The 15,494-nt window shown below is 37.0% G+C and overlaps 1 protein-coding gene across 1 annotated transcript in view; it reads left to right on the top strand.

Moving 5' to 3' along the window:
- The window catches only part of MGAT4A (alpha-1,3-mannosyl-glycoprotein 4-beta-N-acetylglucosaminyltransferase A), a 78,602-nt gene extending 63,630 nt beyond the window's left edge, over positions 1 to 14,972 (top strand). Inside the window, exons 13-16 of the mRNA XM_027896608.1 lie at positions 7,230 to 7,308; positions 9,329 to 9,395; positions 10,423 to 10,535; positions 10,699 to 14,972. Coding sequence (XP_027752409.1) covers positions 7,230 to 7,308; positions 9,329 to 9,395; positions 10,423 to 10,535; positions 10,699 to 10,725 — 286 coding nt within the window. The 3' untranslated portion in view covers positions 10,726 to 14,972. The remainder of the gene's footprint in view (positions 1 to 7,229; positions 7,309 to 9,328; positions 9,396 to 10,422; positions 10,536 to 10,698) is intronic.
- Positions 14,973 to 15,494: the final 522 nt, after the last annotated feature.

Here is a 15,494-nt window from a genome sequence, read left to right as displayed (position 1 = left end):
TGTTTTGGTGTTTGTCAGTATATTTCAGTTGGATAATACTTTCAGTGTACATAAAAGAGAATTTGAGGACTTTAGTTTCTGTGTTTACATAAGCTCCTGTACTAATGAGTTGAACATCCTCAAATGGATGCACTGACAGCAGGGATTTGGCAGGCAGGCTCCCAGCCACTGATGCTGTTTGCTCCGGGCATGGAACTCTGCCCATAACAATGAGGCAAGGACTTTGTATGAGAAGGGGGAAAAAACCCTCAAAGTGTGGATCAGAGACAGAAGAAAAGAGCTGCCTAAGCCAAGGACATGCTGCTTCCTCCTTAATGGCAATAATATCCAAGATTTGTGTGTTTGGCAGTGTTCCTGGACTTACAGTTATTAGTCAGAAATCTTGGAGGCTCAGTACTGTTGCCTAAATGTTAGACGTCTAAGGCCACTTGAGATACTCTGAAATGTTTCACCTGATTTCCAGAAGGACTTGAATCTCTGAGATGTCATAATTGCATCTTTGCAGCCTGTGATGAGGTCACATACCCAAGTGCATTCTCAAATTGTGGCAAATGCCTGTGTTTAGGAAAACTGAAGGGAGTTGCTACCTGTGCTTCCCCAGCTAAGCTGGGGGGGTGGTGGGATAAAAAATGTTTATGTGCATACCACCCGCATGTATACACACACATACTGAAACCAAAACCCCAATAAAGCCTTTCTACATTTGACTGGATTAAAAATTCAGTAGAATTAACCTTGTAAAAGAACATAAGGCCCTTTAAAGCCATGTGGTGGATAAATGAGTAAATTCATAAAAGAGAAGAACAGAGATTTCTAGACAGACAACAGCCCCTCCCCTAAAAAACAACCAACCACCCACCACCACTAAAAAAATCTAAAAAACCCCAAAACAAACCAAAAAAACCAAAACAACCTCCAACTTATCACAAAATACCAAAAAAAACCCAAACCACCTCCAAAATGAAAAATGTCAGACTCTTTTTTTATTATTCTTCATGTGTGCATACTCCAGAGAGACAGTGCAGCATAAGAAAGGAGATGTCATGGTCCTCACTGGGAAATGGAAGGCACAAGTCATCTGGGGAATGAGGTTTTCCTACACAGCTAAATGCCTTCTTTACAGACTGCACAGCTGAAGAGGGTTAGGAAATGGTATGGTAAAAGATGGAGTTTAGGAGTGGTATGAGAAAATTAATGTCGTAGGTGTGTGCTGGGTAAAAAAGACTAAGACCACTATCCAAAATCCTCACATCACCTCTTCAGTCAAGCTATTTTGTGATCTGTTGATAAACGCAAGAAAGTTCCCTCTTTTTGGTGTGCTACTTCATTGCACAGAAGTTTTTGTTTGTTTGGGGTTTTTTTGTTTGTTTGTTTTGGGGTTTTTTTTGGTTTTTTTGAGGGGGGAAAGTTGTTGTTTGTTTGATTGAGGTTTTTTTCTGAATTGGGAATTATAACATGATAGAAAAACTACTACATTGCTTACCCTGGGGAGTACTTGGCAGGTGTATATATATTAGACCTAAGGAATTAGGATTTTTTTTGAAGTTTAAGCAATTTTTTCAAAAGACTGTGTAAGATGCATAAAGAATTGGAGAATAAATTGAACTTGAGAGAAGGAAAAGAAATTATTCATCTTCTGTTTGTATTTTGAATGAGGAAATAGTTTCCAGTGACAGTAGAATAACATTTCCTAATTAGGATTCTGGGAAAGTGACACAAAGGAGCTAGATTTGGGTTTTTTTACCACATTTGCATCCATTGATCAAAAATACTGGATAGGATTGGTGAATAATGACCCTTGCAGTGGATGATGACATCTGTAGAGAGCCAAAAATTTGCTGACTGAATGTTGCTTTTACAGAAATTCATGTTGTGCAGAATTAAAAACTGCTATGCTGCATGTTGCTATGGATAATTTGCTGAAACATGGAAGGAAACATTTCCTCTCCGCCTTCCTACCTATTTTCCTGTTCTGAAAACGGGATATACTAAAATGTATCATTTTGCTAAAAAGAGACATAAGGAGGATATGTGAAGAAGAGGGTTTGATTCCTGATGTTTACAGAGCACAAAGGCCTGCATTATTAAATAGATTCTTTGAATATTTATGTTTAGCATCAAATGAGATAACTTGTTTCATTCAACCCAGATATATTGACAGTGCATGTGAATTGTGCTGTTCAAAGAATTTTGGTATATTATTTCCTTTGATAAAGCTGCCACAATTCACTGATAAAATTATTGTGTATTCTGTTCTAATTTTTAATTAGAACACTTTCTATATATTAAAAATAGTTAGCACTTATATTTATTTAGATAAAATATAAAATATTTTTTTATGCTTAAAAGAAATCAAATTATGGAATAAAGAGAATAATAGTATTTTAGGCCTAATTATGCTTGGATGTGAGAGAAAGAAAAGATACATCCCTTCATAAGCAAAACAGGAGGATAGAGAGGAGTGTGTAGCTGGGATTTTTTGGTTTTTTTTTGAAAGCACAGGTGATGACAAAGTTTAGCCATTCAAAGAAGAATATTAAAGCTAACAGTGCAGACTAGTAATATTTATTTATGCACTGCTTCTGTGGGATATTACAAAAGGTGAGAATCCTTCCAGGTGTTTACTACTGGGGGAGTTCTGAATCTGAGTGTAGGCTTTTGAAGTACCCTAGCAGTTCATAGAATGACAGAATATGCTGAGTTGGAAGGGACCCATCAGGATCATCGAGTCCAACTCCTGGCCCTGTGTCTGAGAGCATTGTCCAAACGCTTCTTAAACTCTCTCAGGCTTGGTGCTGTGATCACTTCCCTGGGGAGCCTGTTCCAGTGTCCAACTGTCCTCTGGGTGAAAAGCCTTTCCCTGATAAGTAACCTAAACTTTTGTCAGTGCATCAATGATAATCATGCTTCTGCCTTTCCCCCCCTTTGTGTGTTTGGATTTGCATGAGTATTTGTTTCAGCTTATTGGTTGGGTTTTTTTCCCGTCTGTTTGGTGTGATTTTGTATGTGTATCTAGCTCATTGGCAACCAGTGAAACCCTCAGGTTGGGTAAATACTCAAGTTATTGAATATGAAAACTGATAGTTTTCTTTGCACCTTTGGCTTTTTTTTTTGTTTGTTAGTTGGTGTATTTTTTGTTTGTTTTAAACCTTCACTGCTCTTGAAATTTTGTGTAATTTTTACACTACATGAGATACTGAAGTCATGAGCAGAATGTATTTAAGTTAGTTCATACATTTAATAATGCATAATGCATAGAAGAGGTTTGTCGCTGTGTTTCAATATGGAGAGTACCTAGTCATTATCTTTGACCTGTGACTCTAAAAAGACACTGCTGAGGAAAAGGTTCTCTAAGATTCAGGTACATTAGTACTACATTTACTATTAGTAAGTTAGTGTTGCTTTTCTCTGTTGACTTTGATAAAAAATGTTCAATTGTGCCTATCTTTGGTTTGTGTTTTTTTTTTTTTTTTTTTTTTTTTTTTTTTTTTTTTTTTTTTTTTTTTTTTGGTCACTAAAAAAGCAGTGAAGTAATATTCCATATAGTAATAGTAGGGTTTTTTTTTTTAACTTTAGGTGAATTTGTGTTTGTTTGGGATTACTATATTTAGAGATCCGTGGCTTTTGGAATTTTAATTTGAAGGAATGGTTCACAAGGTGTTATGTTTAAGCAGCAAATAGAAGAGAAAATCTTAATGATTCCACCCTAAAAAAAATGACAGTTAATTAGGAAGGAAAAAAACATGTTTTCACTGTTTACATAGGCTGTCATATATAAATCCTAGGACAGGTGTCAGAGTAATTCAGCAGATGAAAGTTAAAGTTACTTCCCAGTCTTCCAGTATCCCTACTGAGACATACCTGTCACAATCTGAAAACCTTAGAATCATGGAATCATGTAGCTTGGGAAAGACCTTTAAGATCATTCAGTCAAACTGTAAACCAGTGTTTGTCTTGAAAGAAAAAGGACTGGGCCAGACATCTCATTACTGGAGGGGGGATTAAACAAAAGGAAAAAAAGCCAACCTTGTAATCCTATGGCCATCAGCTAAACTACTCTACATTAGTGATTTAATGAAGATCCAAAATGTGCTGTGAATATCTTGGTGGTTTTTAGAAAAGTCTGTTTTCTTTAAGAGATATCAGATAAATAAATCAGTTTGCTAGTTAGGGGACATATGTCTTTCCCCCACCTGGGAGGGAGAACTCCATAATACTGTCTTGTCCAGTTAAATATCTAGCATGTCAGCAAATCTGTAAAAATTGTCTTTGCATATATAAGAGTGCAAAACCTAAAGGTTTTGGGAGGTGAGGACAGGTTCCTTAAAAGCCAATTCAAGGATTTTGAGATGGCAAATTGTTTTGTTTGGCAAATTTGTTTTAAAATGAGTTTTACCCTCTCATCCCATTACTAAAGAATCTCCACTGGAAAATCTCCCCGTCAGAAAAGTGAGTTTCACAAAAGAATAGCTCATGACACTTCTTTTAGAAGTTGTAGAATATCTGTTTGTTTGTAGATTAAATTTTATTTCAGTATAAATTTTCTAATTTGTAAGTTTTATGTCTAAACAAAATATCATACATATGAATTGACTGTGTATGTGTATTTATACTTCTGTTTTCAATCTGTGTAACTTTTTATGTTTAAGTAGGTGTTATCTGTCAAGTGTTGAAGCAAGACTCAGATATAAAAATATCCCTTCCTTCCTAAACGTAATTTTAAAATGTGACATATGCATGTGTTGCATTTTTGTGTGCATATGGATTAACAGATAGTTATAGAAAACACAATAAAGAAGCAGGTTTGATTACATGGAAGTCTGGAAATCAGGCTTGATCAGTTACCGCTGTAAATTGTTTTGGCATTGTGCCAACCTGTGAATGCCTTGCTCCAGTGGAGTGGCAACTGCTGAGGGGAGGAAACTGCCCTTGGGTCTCAAAGTTGATAGCACAGTAGGAGAAATGGTTGGCTGTGGTTGTATGCTCGCAGGGTTGTTTTTAAAGACAAACCAACCCCAAATAAGTAACACTCCTTCCCCCAGCCCCCCCAAAACAAACAAACCCCTCACAACCGCTGCTTCCCCCCTGCCCGACTTCCCCCCAAGTGTCCCATCCAAACATCCCAAGTCACTTACTGTTCATTGAGAGCACAGTGATTGCAGATAGCACAGAGTTTCTTTGTCGTCTCAAAAATGAGTGCTAAGGAAAAGCAGCGAGTCTGTGGTTTCGGTGGAGCGTTTGAGAGGAACACCTGAGATAGCAAGTGTTTGATCACTTGCATTTTAAAATAAGTCCCCTTAAGATTTTCAATGTTTTCAAGAGAAAAAATGCCCAGTCTTGTTCAGGCTGTCTGACAGACTAAGGAATGGTGAGTTATATCTACTATGTCAGAAGAGAGCAGAATATACTTTCAGTTTTCCGGTCAGCTTAGTCAAGAGTTTTCTTTTGCTTACTATTGAGATGTGCAATGAAGACATCTTCCTAGAAAGGATGATTCTTTGGCGTTTTTTTGGATGTCATTAACGTTTAGGAAAAGTTACAAGATTTTTCTTGAAAGAGCTGTGGATGTTTTAGGTAGCTTGCATACTTTAGAATTTTACAATTTTTACATTTAACTGTAAGGGGGAAATTATTTTCCTTGAAGCACATACAGTTCTGAAGCTTACTCAGTCCAGTTCTGTTTTGCAGTTCAGCTGTGCAGTTCTGCTGAAACCAGTGCAACAGAAAACAATGGGGCTTTCTTGTGTCACAGTGGGTGCTCTTCCTTCTTTTCTGAGCCTTGATAAAAGAAATGTTCCATGTGTGTCTGTATTTTCTTGAAGTACTTATGTGATTTTGGGATCACAGACACTTCCAAGTCAGGGTCAGATAGCTCTGTTTTCTTCTAATTGTCTTGTAGCTATGCAGTATGGATTAATGGCAGGTATTTACCTGGTTTCAGACACATTGGATAAAGACAAACTGGAATTTACATCTTCAACTACATCTTAATAAATTGCAAATTGAGCTAATGTTTGTAATTTTAATCAACTGATAATTTCTGAACTAATTTTGTCTCTGGCTGGTGACATGTTTTTAATGTCGAAAATGGTTCTTACTCTTAAGTTCTGATTGAAGAAAGGTTTGAAATGTGTTGATAGATTTTTACATATTCATTTAAACATAATAAAATAAAACGGGCTTGTTAAAAGTGGCATCTGAGTAGGTGTAGTATCTAGGTAGTTTTTGACAGTAATCTGAATAAACTTTCTGGTCCACTAGAAAAAAGGGTTAGTGATGAACAATTTTTCAAGCATTGATACCACCTAGTGGTAAAAAATATTATTACTTGTTTACATAATATGTATTCAGAATAATATGAAGTTTGTGTTATATATAAAGAAAGGGGAATTAAACAGTCTGTTTTGCAACATTATCTATACATGCAGGACTGCAAAAGCTGTTTTGAGAGTGGGCAGCTAGAATTTGAAAACTTGCACTTCACTGATTGATGTGATAGGATGTTTAGGGATATGATTAGATGCAGTTTTAAACATATTTACTCGGCACCATTAAAAAAAATCATTAGATGCACAACTGAATGAGGGTAATGGGACTTTGTACAGATGTTAGAAGAAAAAAAAAGGTCCTTTTAACATAGGCGCTTGTTTGTTTGTTTAAATAAATCTGTCTTTGGAATAGAAGTTTGAATTCAGGTAACGTTGAGGGTGTGGATATGGGTTGGGAATTCCTGGCACAGTCATCAATGAGATTTTGAAATGAACCAGGGTGGAGAGTTAGACTTGGTAAGCAAAAGACTTGGCCTGGCAAAATATTGACTTGGATAAGGTCCCAGAACTGTTTCAGAATGGATCTGCAGAGTTCATCCTGTGGGCACCAGGAGAGGGTGACGTGTGGAAGGGGAGAGGCTGAAGGAAGGCAGGGCCACCAGTGTGTGCCAGGCAGTATTGACAACAGCGACGGGTGCTTTGTATAATGCAATCTGTCAAGATCAGGTTATGGAAGCTCCTTTCTCAGTAAAATGCTCCCCAATTACCCTTTAAAAAAATGAAAAATTTTAGCCCTTTCAATTACAGTATTATGTGAAAACCATCTTATCCCCATCTGATGTAGGTGCAGTTGCTTATCCTTGTACCACCTGTAATGTGATGATTGACACATAAAATAGTAACAAAGCTAATTCTGACTGATGTATACAGGCTGTTTTATTTTTCCCCTTTCGTGTGTAGGTACTTGTTTCACAGTGGCAATCCAGAGCATCCAGGAGACATCCTTCTAAACACGACTGTAGAAGTTTTGCCTTTCCAGGTATGAATGTATTGATTTGTGTCTTCTTCATTACAGGATAAAAGCAAAATCTCTTAACTTTATTGACTTTTCAAAAAGGGCAAGGGAGACATAAATACTTCTTTTGAGTGTATGAACTTTTTGCTCTGATGCCCTCACAATTTTTCTTGTTTTAATTGGATCGGTTCACAGAAGACTATTGTTTAATTCAGAGTGCAGTCTGCTACAAGTGCTGTTGGTAATTTGGTGGTGAACAAAGTAATTTTCATCCAGTTCGCTGCTACTATTTAATGCATTAAAAAAACCCATTCATCCCTTTCCCATTTATTTTGGAAAATGGGAAACCTAATTTAATCTGCTTTTTGACTCAGTAAAAAAGTCTTAATTCAGGAATTGACATGCATCTAGACCTTACTATATACTGAAATATATAGGTTCTTAAACAGAATGTGCACCTTTCTCCTGATTACTGATATTTTTCCCCATAAATCAGTCAGTTTTGTCACAGGAGAGCACTTCTATATCTAAAGTATATTCTTGTTTGACACCAGATGGTATGGGTTCTTTTTCTTCAACCAGATATTACAGCTAACCACTCACATCACAAAAGTCTGTGAGAGGATTAAGATATTACTTTGGACAAGTTTATTTTTATTTAGTCTTAAAATGGCAAAGTATTTCTATCTCTTCCCATTTACCTGGTGTAGGAATCTTGACATCTATGCCTAAATTGCCATATGCTGAATCTCTTTTTTAAAGTTACTTTTAATTTATTTTTTTAAATTAAATAATCATGAAGGAGTTCACGTATCCATTTTTGCAGTCTGCCTACCTTGGAGCGAGCAAAAATAGGAAATTCTGACTACCCCCACTACTAAAAAGAAATTTGTTAGTTTAATTCTAATTATACAACATGACATGTGGGATATTATATCATAAGATCTGTGGGTTTTGTTTCTCAAGACCTGGAAATACATTCAACCCCAAAAACAGTAGCAGCCCTCACTTCATCTAAGCCCAAGATACAACACGAATATACAAGATAATGAGCAAAAATGTGCATCAAGCATCTCCTTTTTGGCTACACTTGGCTGTGAAATGTCCCTCAAACTGGAGCATCCCTTAAGAAAGTAATGCTCCTGAGCTTCTATTGCTACTGATGCAATTTGTGGAAAAAGTAAACAAAAAATTCTCTATCTGGCCTGTTCCTAAGCCACTGGTGTCAACAAAAAATGTTGCCAGTATGGGGACAGCAGCTCCTGAGGGACCTATTTCTCCACCATGGACTTCAGTAGAGCTTGAAGCCCATTCAGGTACTTCAACGCTGGTTCTCTCTAAGCAGAATTTAGAAAACCAAAAACCAACCCTTAGAAACCAGAATGCCTCCAGACTGTATTCGTTTGGGACTCAAGCAACATACTTAAAAAAAACCCAAACAAACCCAAACCAACCGGTAACAAAAAACACCCAAAACTCCCTAACAATAACAGCAACAACAATGAAAGAAAACCAAAACACCCGCTCTCCCAAATAAAAAAAAAAACAAACCACCAAACCCACAAAAAATCCCCACCACTTCTTCAGCAGCTTCCCTTCAAAGTAGGAATTAAAAAAAAAGAAGCTGATGGATTTAATCTCCTGTTTTGCCAAGCATTTTTAATTCATTCCTAGGAAATTATTATAGTGGGTCTTTCAGTATTGAAAGTGATTATGGTTGTATCCCTTTTCAGTGAGGCAGTGGTAATTGCAATGCTTCCCTCACTGGTCTGGTGGCTTTTCATCTCACCCAAAGTCTTAGATCAAAAAGTAAGCTGTAAGTTTCATTTGTCCTGAGAGAAATCTGCTCTTGTTCAACCATAGGAAAAGAAGGCAAGATCCTGTCTTTGCTTTTGTTCTGCCATGTGTGCCAGTGTCTGCTAAGTGTTGTGCTCATGTGGCAGTTACCACGCGAGTAACGTTGGCCACTTAAAGTTCACACGTGTTTGTCTTTCCCTGGTGAAGTCATATGTCAAATGATCTCTTTTATTCTGTGTTATTCTAGAATGAAGAACTGGTATTAAGCAAAGAAACCAAAGACAAACGCTTAGAGGATGGTTACTTCAGGATAGGTATGTCACAGTGGAAAGAAATCTGTATTGTTACTCTTACAACTGTCAAGACATTTTCATTAAAACCAAAACAAACCAAAACCTGATTCTTCATCGCTCATTTTCGGGTACCTGACCTTGTAGACTTTCCTTAATATTATTTTCACTATTTCTTTTCTGAGACTGATGTACTAAACAGAGATTTGTTGAGACTCTCTTATTTGAAGTGCAGTTACGTCCAACTTTTCTGCCAGGATTGATCACCTAGATTATACTAGAGGTATTTCCAGGTTGTATAAGGTCACCTCTTCTGCTCTGTGACTGCACAAGTGCCTTGTTGTGAGCTCTGTGATTGGCCTGGATTTAAACTCACTCTGCAGAAAATCAGCTGTATCATCATAGGATGAGATTGGCATTTCCACAGCCAAGTGGCTTTTGGGGAAGGTGCCTGGATACATGTCAAGGAAGAGAAATTTACTCATGGATTGTATTAGTTGCTGGACATAGGTTGGGCCGCCCTGTTATAATGAAAGCTCGTTTTTCTGATTTTCTGTCTCAATAAATTACAATTGTTGTGTATGTGTAAAATCTAACTTGGCTTTTAAACTGGATTCTTCCTCATCCTGATATAATTGAAGATGCTTTAAATAGGTATATGTTTTGCTTGATATCCCTTGTCTTTACTCCTCCTTGAAAACACACAAGGCAAAGGCTTCATGTTTAGTTCCATGATGTTAAATGAATACCTGTGCCAGAATCTTCACAGAGTTTGAGGTGCTAATGCCTTTAAACAGTTTCAAAGCTTTTATTCTTACATGTAATCCTGTTCAGATCGGTGTGCTCTGATGATACACTCCATGTTGTTTGCTGCTGCAAAGCTGAATCTGATGTCAAAATTGCTCTCTGTCTTTTGTTTCAGGAATGATACCAGTCAGTAGGTTTCACCTGTGAATTGAGATGCTATAGAAACATCTTTTTGGACACAAATTTTGTACTTCATTTTGTTGAACAGGACTTAATCGAGGATATACTTTTGCTTCCTTTGTAGGGAAGTTTGAAAACGGTGTAGCTGAAGGAACAGTTGACCCCAGCCTAAACCCAATTTCATCATTCCGGCTTTCAGTGATACAAAATTCAGCCGTTTGGGCAATTCTGAATGAGGTAAGAGGTGGTTTAACATTTAAAAATATAACCAGCAAATGTGAGATTTATTTATTCTGTCAGTGTTTTGAAGCTCAAACTTTTGGCTAACACTAAAAATAGCTACCTCTTAGAAATGTAATACACTAAACCATGACTTATTTTTTCTGATTTTCTATTTCAGATTCATATTAAAAAGATTACAAACTGATCGTGGAATTCTGCTTTAGAGGGAAAAGGATCCTTGAAAACTTCTCCTATAAAATCTGACATCCTTAGCAAATCACAAATTGAAAATACTGAGCATGCACCTTAATTCCAAATTTCATTCTTTTTCACTTGAACTCTACCTCTTGTGAAATCTACTGTAGATGAGAAGATTGTATTTACCCCTTCTTATCTGATCCATCCAGAAGCTGATGCTCCACACTGATAACGTTCGTCTGAGGCCCAAGTTGTCCTCCACTTTAATGTGACTTTACCATCTTATGGTTACAGAACCCTGCTATGCTTAACCTGTACTATTTTGATAGTATAGTAATATAGAGAAGTTGTACATATTGTTACATTCCTTGAAGAAGAAGAAAAAAATATAATTATTGTTAAATATGTTTTATGAAGGGGGTACTTTCGGAGTTCCATTTATTTTCTATAACAAGAACCCTCTTTTATAGACTGTCAGGGATATATATTAAAAATGTTAGGGATATTTAATTTATTAAAATAATTTGAAAAGTACATATTTTTATGCAGTAAAATTTTAAATTGATATAGTTTTTTTATGAATTCTCTAGTTTAAGTTATCTTTCTACATTTTTCTTTGGAGATGCAAACATAAATTAATACCATATTTCAAATATACTGCCATGTTTAAAAAAAAGCTAGATTAAGTTTCTAAATTACACAGTTTTGTACACAGAATCTGAATGATGTTCAGAGGCATAAACAGAGTTCTGAAGAGCATTGTTCTTTGGGGCTATGAAATTCCACTATGTACAGTTTGTAGCCACATAAAAAGCATGTTAGAACATTGTTTCATACCATGTACTAAATCGGCAGTGATTTTAGATCAAATCCATTGCATTTTAGAAGAATTTTTTTTATTCCAAACAGTTATTTCTAAAAATCTTTGTAAACATTTCCTAGCCTGAACAAATTCATTTTCTGTCCTGAAAAAAAAAATCATTCTCCAGCTTTGTTTTGGAGTGACAGAGGTTACCTTTCTTCAAAAGAATGAATAATACATAGATACATTTGATCTGTGGAGGTCTCCTTTTAAAAAGTTCTGTTAATGCAGTGTTCATTTTGGATACATTACAGTTTATTTTCTTACGTTGTTCAAAAACAAGCTTTTAGCTTTGACTCCTTTACTGATGAGTGTAGTAACTCACACTTACTTTTTACTAGGAACTAAAGTTGGCCTCAAGTTAGTGCCCTACCTTTTCGTTTCAAGGGAAAACAACAGTGATCTTAAATAAATCATACACTCAGTCAGGAACAGAACGTGGTTTGGATTACATCCAGAGGGGAATTAATTGTTGCAGTACTGGTGCTGCTGGTGCTGCTCTAATAGTCTTTCTGCTTAGGTGCTTATGTATAAGGACACAGGCATGGGAAGATTTCAGTTAGTCCGAAATGGTCAGAAAAAAGAGAGGCGGGAATTCCTCCCTCTAAAAGGAAAGAAGTGCCCGACTGACACTGGAAGGAGGCATCTACCTTGGCTTGGAGATTCTCAGCTGGACTGTGAACCAGCCTCCTGGAACTAACATCTCAAAAGCTGGAGAGTTTTCTGTGTGGGGAAAAAACCCCACCCTGCTATTCCCAACAGAGAATCATAGAATCATTTAAGTTGGAAAAGACCTTTAAGGTCTTTGTGGTCAGGGTACAGATGCACAAAACCTGTTGCAGGGTTCCTGATCTAGAGCAGGGATCTTGAATTTGTACCTCCGGCATCATTCGACTGATAGATTTGGCCTCTCTTTCATGACACGTTTATAAGGAGCAGGAGCCTAAACCTGACTCTTCAGCTCTGCAAAACCATCACCACTGGGGTATAGAGTCAACCTGTCTTTTCTTCTGCCTTGTTGGAAAATGGTGGTGTAGCTTTGACAGTTTAGCAGTATTCGAGTTGAAGAGCTTAACTGCTTCTACTGACTGTTGTCATTTTGGTTTAGCTACGTTATCTGGGGACACAGGGAAGAGGATATTTGTACTCAGAGACAAGACCTTCTGTTTAGACTGACTGGTGTAAGTTCAAGTTAGAAAGCTACCAGGCAGGCCTTGTTTACTTTTTCTGATCACATCAAGTGGTCTAAATAAAATGTTTCTTGGAAAGCTCGTGTTGCCCATAGAGACTGTGGGCATAAGCTAAGCACTGGCCACATAAATGGAGTTTATTCTGGATTTAGGAACCTGGGTGACTAGGCTCTGAATCCTGTGTAACTCTAGCCTGCTGTGGTGCTATAGCCCCGTTTCTCCCCTTTGTAATGCCATGCCATCAAATTATTGACATGCAATGGCTTTTTATCACACATTAGCTAGCAAAGGTCTGAGAAAGTATTGAGGCTTACTTCTCATCTATGTCTGTGGATGAATGATGCAAGTTATTTACACTAGAGTTATTTTTTACAATTCAGACTGCAGAAATATGTTAGATATTGAAGTTTCTTAATATAATTAGATAATTAATTTTGCTGACAGTGACCTTTTCCATTTTTCCATGATTTCAGAAGTTTACTGGTACAACTTGTTGGAGGAAGCTGTGTGCTTATTCTCCGAGCTCGCTAATCCTGAGGTTTCACAGTAGTTAAGATGTTTCATTGCTAATATACCTAAATACATAGATCCCTACCACACTGATTGCAGAACTCCTGCTTAACAGGATATTTCATTTTCCAAAATGTTGAGATTTATCCAAGGCAACAAATTACTGCTTGGTAAAATGGGGCTGGTTTCCTAAAGGCTACTGTATCTTTATTATATCATACCAGCAGAAGTTGAAAATGTGGGCTGCTTTAATAGTTTCAATGTTCCTGAGCTTATATGCTCTCTAAATAAAAGTGCCGCATTAATACAAATTACATTTCATGGATTCAGGCAAATTCAGAGCTGGTGTAATCAGGTAGTTCTGCAAATTTGCTTGGAAATTTTTCTGAGAAATAGAAAAAGCAAGGATACTTTTTATCTAATTATTTCCACAGACAGCTATTTTGGGCTTTCTACCTTTCAAGTTCCAATCCCCAAGTCAGGCTAAAGTGGTGAAGTAAGTGCTTAGGCAGTTTGGCTGACCAGCCTTTATCCTGGGCGCTGTTTGTGATGGATGTACTCCAGAGGGGCCGGTGTGTCTTGCACTTGCCCATCGTAAATGACAGTACTGCTGTAAGAGTTCTTAAACAGTATCTTAAACCTATTAAAGTGTTTGGGGGAGTTTTTCCCTACATGTATTTAATTTCAGGTTGTTTTTGTTGTGGCCTTAAAAATCCCCTCTAGGCCTCTGAATCTTAGTTATACAGTAATGGAAAGTGTTTCAAAATTAAATTGCATTGTCCTATGATCCTGCTAGCTCCTTCTGATGCTGTTAAAGCTTTAGAAAAGTGAACTTTTGTGAAACCAAAGGCATTGCCAGAAACCTTCATTATCTGGGAAAATTATTCTAAACTTCTTGTACTGGATGCCAGACAGACTTGCCAATATGAGCACTGGATTTTGTGAGCTGATTAGGATTGCTTGGGACCAAGAAAACACAAGACTTTGTTGTCTTATAGCAACTATAATGTTGCTTTGCTTGTTCTGTGGGTAGTTCTAATGAAAACTTTGTAAATAATGTGAACAGGATGTGATCCCAAAATAGCACTTTTTATTTTCTTAATGAGTGTTTCTAAAGCACTGTATAAGGCTTTGAGCTTTTGCAGGCATCTCAAGCAGGTATTTGCATTGATGGAAAAAATTTCTATAGATACATTTGTTTTTTCCTCTACTTAAAGATGGCTTAGAAAAATTCAAAGATAAACATATGATTCATGGACCAAGAAAAGACTGGACTCTTCTGTCTTACTGCTACTTGTCTAGCTGTTTCAAAAGCAGTTCTTAAATACCTTGAGTCAGTTTAGAGCAAAGCAGTTTGTACTTTGCCCGTGATACACAATTCCTTGAATGGGCTGGAGTGTGATTAGTCTTTGGAAAAATTGAACAACTGTGTAAGTTTCCTTCTTTTTTTTTTTTCCAAATATATTTTAATTTCAGTAATCTCTCTATTTTGTTGGAAATACTCGCTCCAGATGAAGTATTGTAGTAATTTGTAGTTTGCCTCCAACTTTGAAAGTAGTGTTTTAGTCTTGTGGGGGAAAAGAAGAATGAAATCTTTTCAAACCTTGCTCTCCTGAAATACAGTAACCCGAGGTTCTATATTTGTTCTTACTAGGAAGGATGCATTCTGAAAAGTAACTGTAGTTAGGGTTAAAAAAACCTTGTATTTTTAAATCATCTTTACAATCACCAGCATAATGCTGAAACATTAAACATCTTGTGTTTTCAGGCTAACACTGATTGCTGACGTAAAACACACACTGTATGGAGACCTAGTGAATTGGTCCTTGAGAGTGTCACTTTTCTGACCTTAGGGGTCTCTGAAAGGTTTTGCTAATTTCTGCTGTAAACAATGAGCTGCTAGAAGTTAAAGTAGCTTAATTTTGAGAATGATGAAGCCTTTTTTCAAGGGGGCGAACTTTGCTCTCTCTAAAGGGAAGGTACACAGGCCCCGAGTCCTTCAGTGGTATCTGAAGGGCACTAAACATGAATTTCTACTCTTGAACTGAAGTGGGTGATCACTGGTGCTAGGATTCCTGTTAGGATAAAGGTGTACAGTTAGGCTGCAGCTGCCTGCAGGACGGGAGTTTGTGCTGTTTGCCAGGGAGGGAGCAGATCCTGACTGGAATCCTTCACCTTCCATGGATCAGCAGTTCAGTGCTTTCCTTGTTTAAA

The sequence above is a fragment of the Empidonax traillii genome, unplaced genomic scaffold (assembly GCF_003031625.1).
Source record: "Empidonax traillii isolate 1590-97213 ecotype Southwest subspecies unplaced genomic scaffold, ASM303162v1 scaffold503:size689781, whole genome shotgun sequence".
Lineage (NCBI taxonomy): Eukaryota > Metazoa > Chordata > Aves > Passeriformes > Tyrannidae > Empidonax > Empidonax traillii.
Note: the sequence above shows the minus strand (reverse complement) of the source record. Positions and strands in the feature narration are given on the sequence as shown.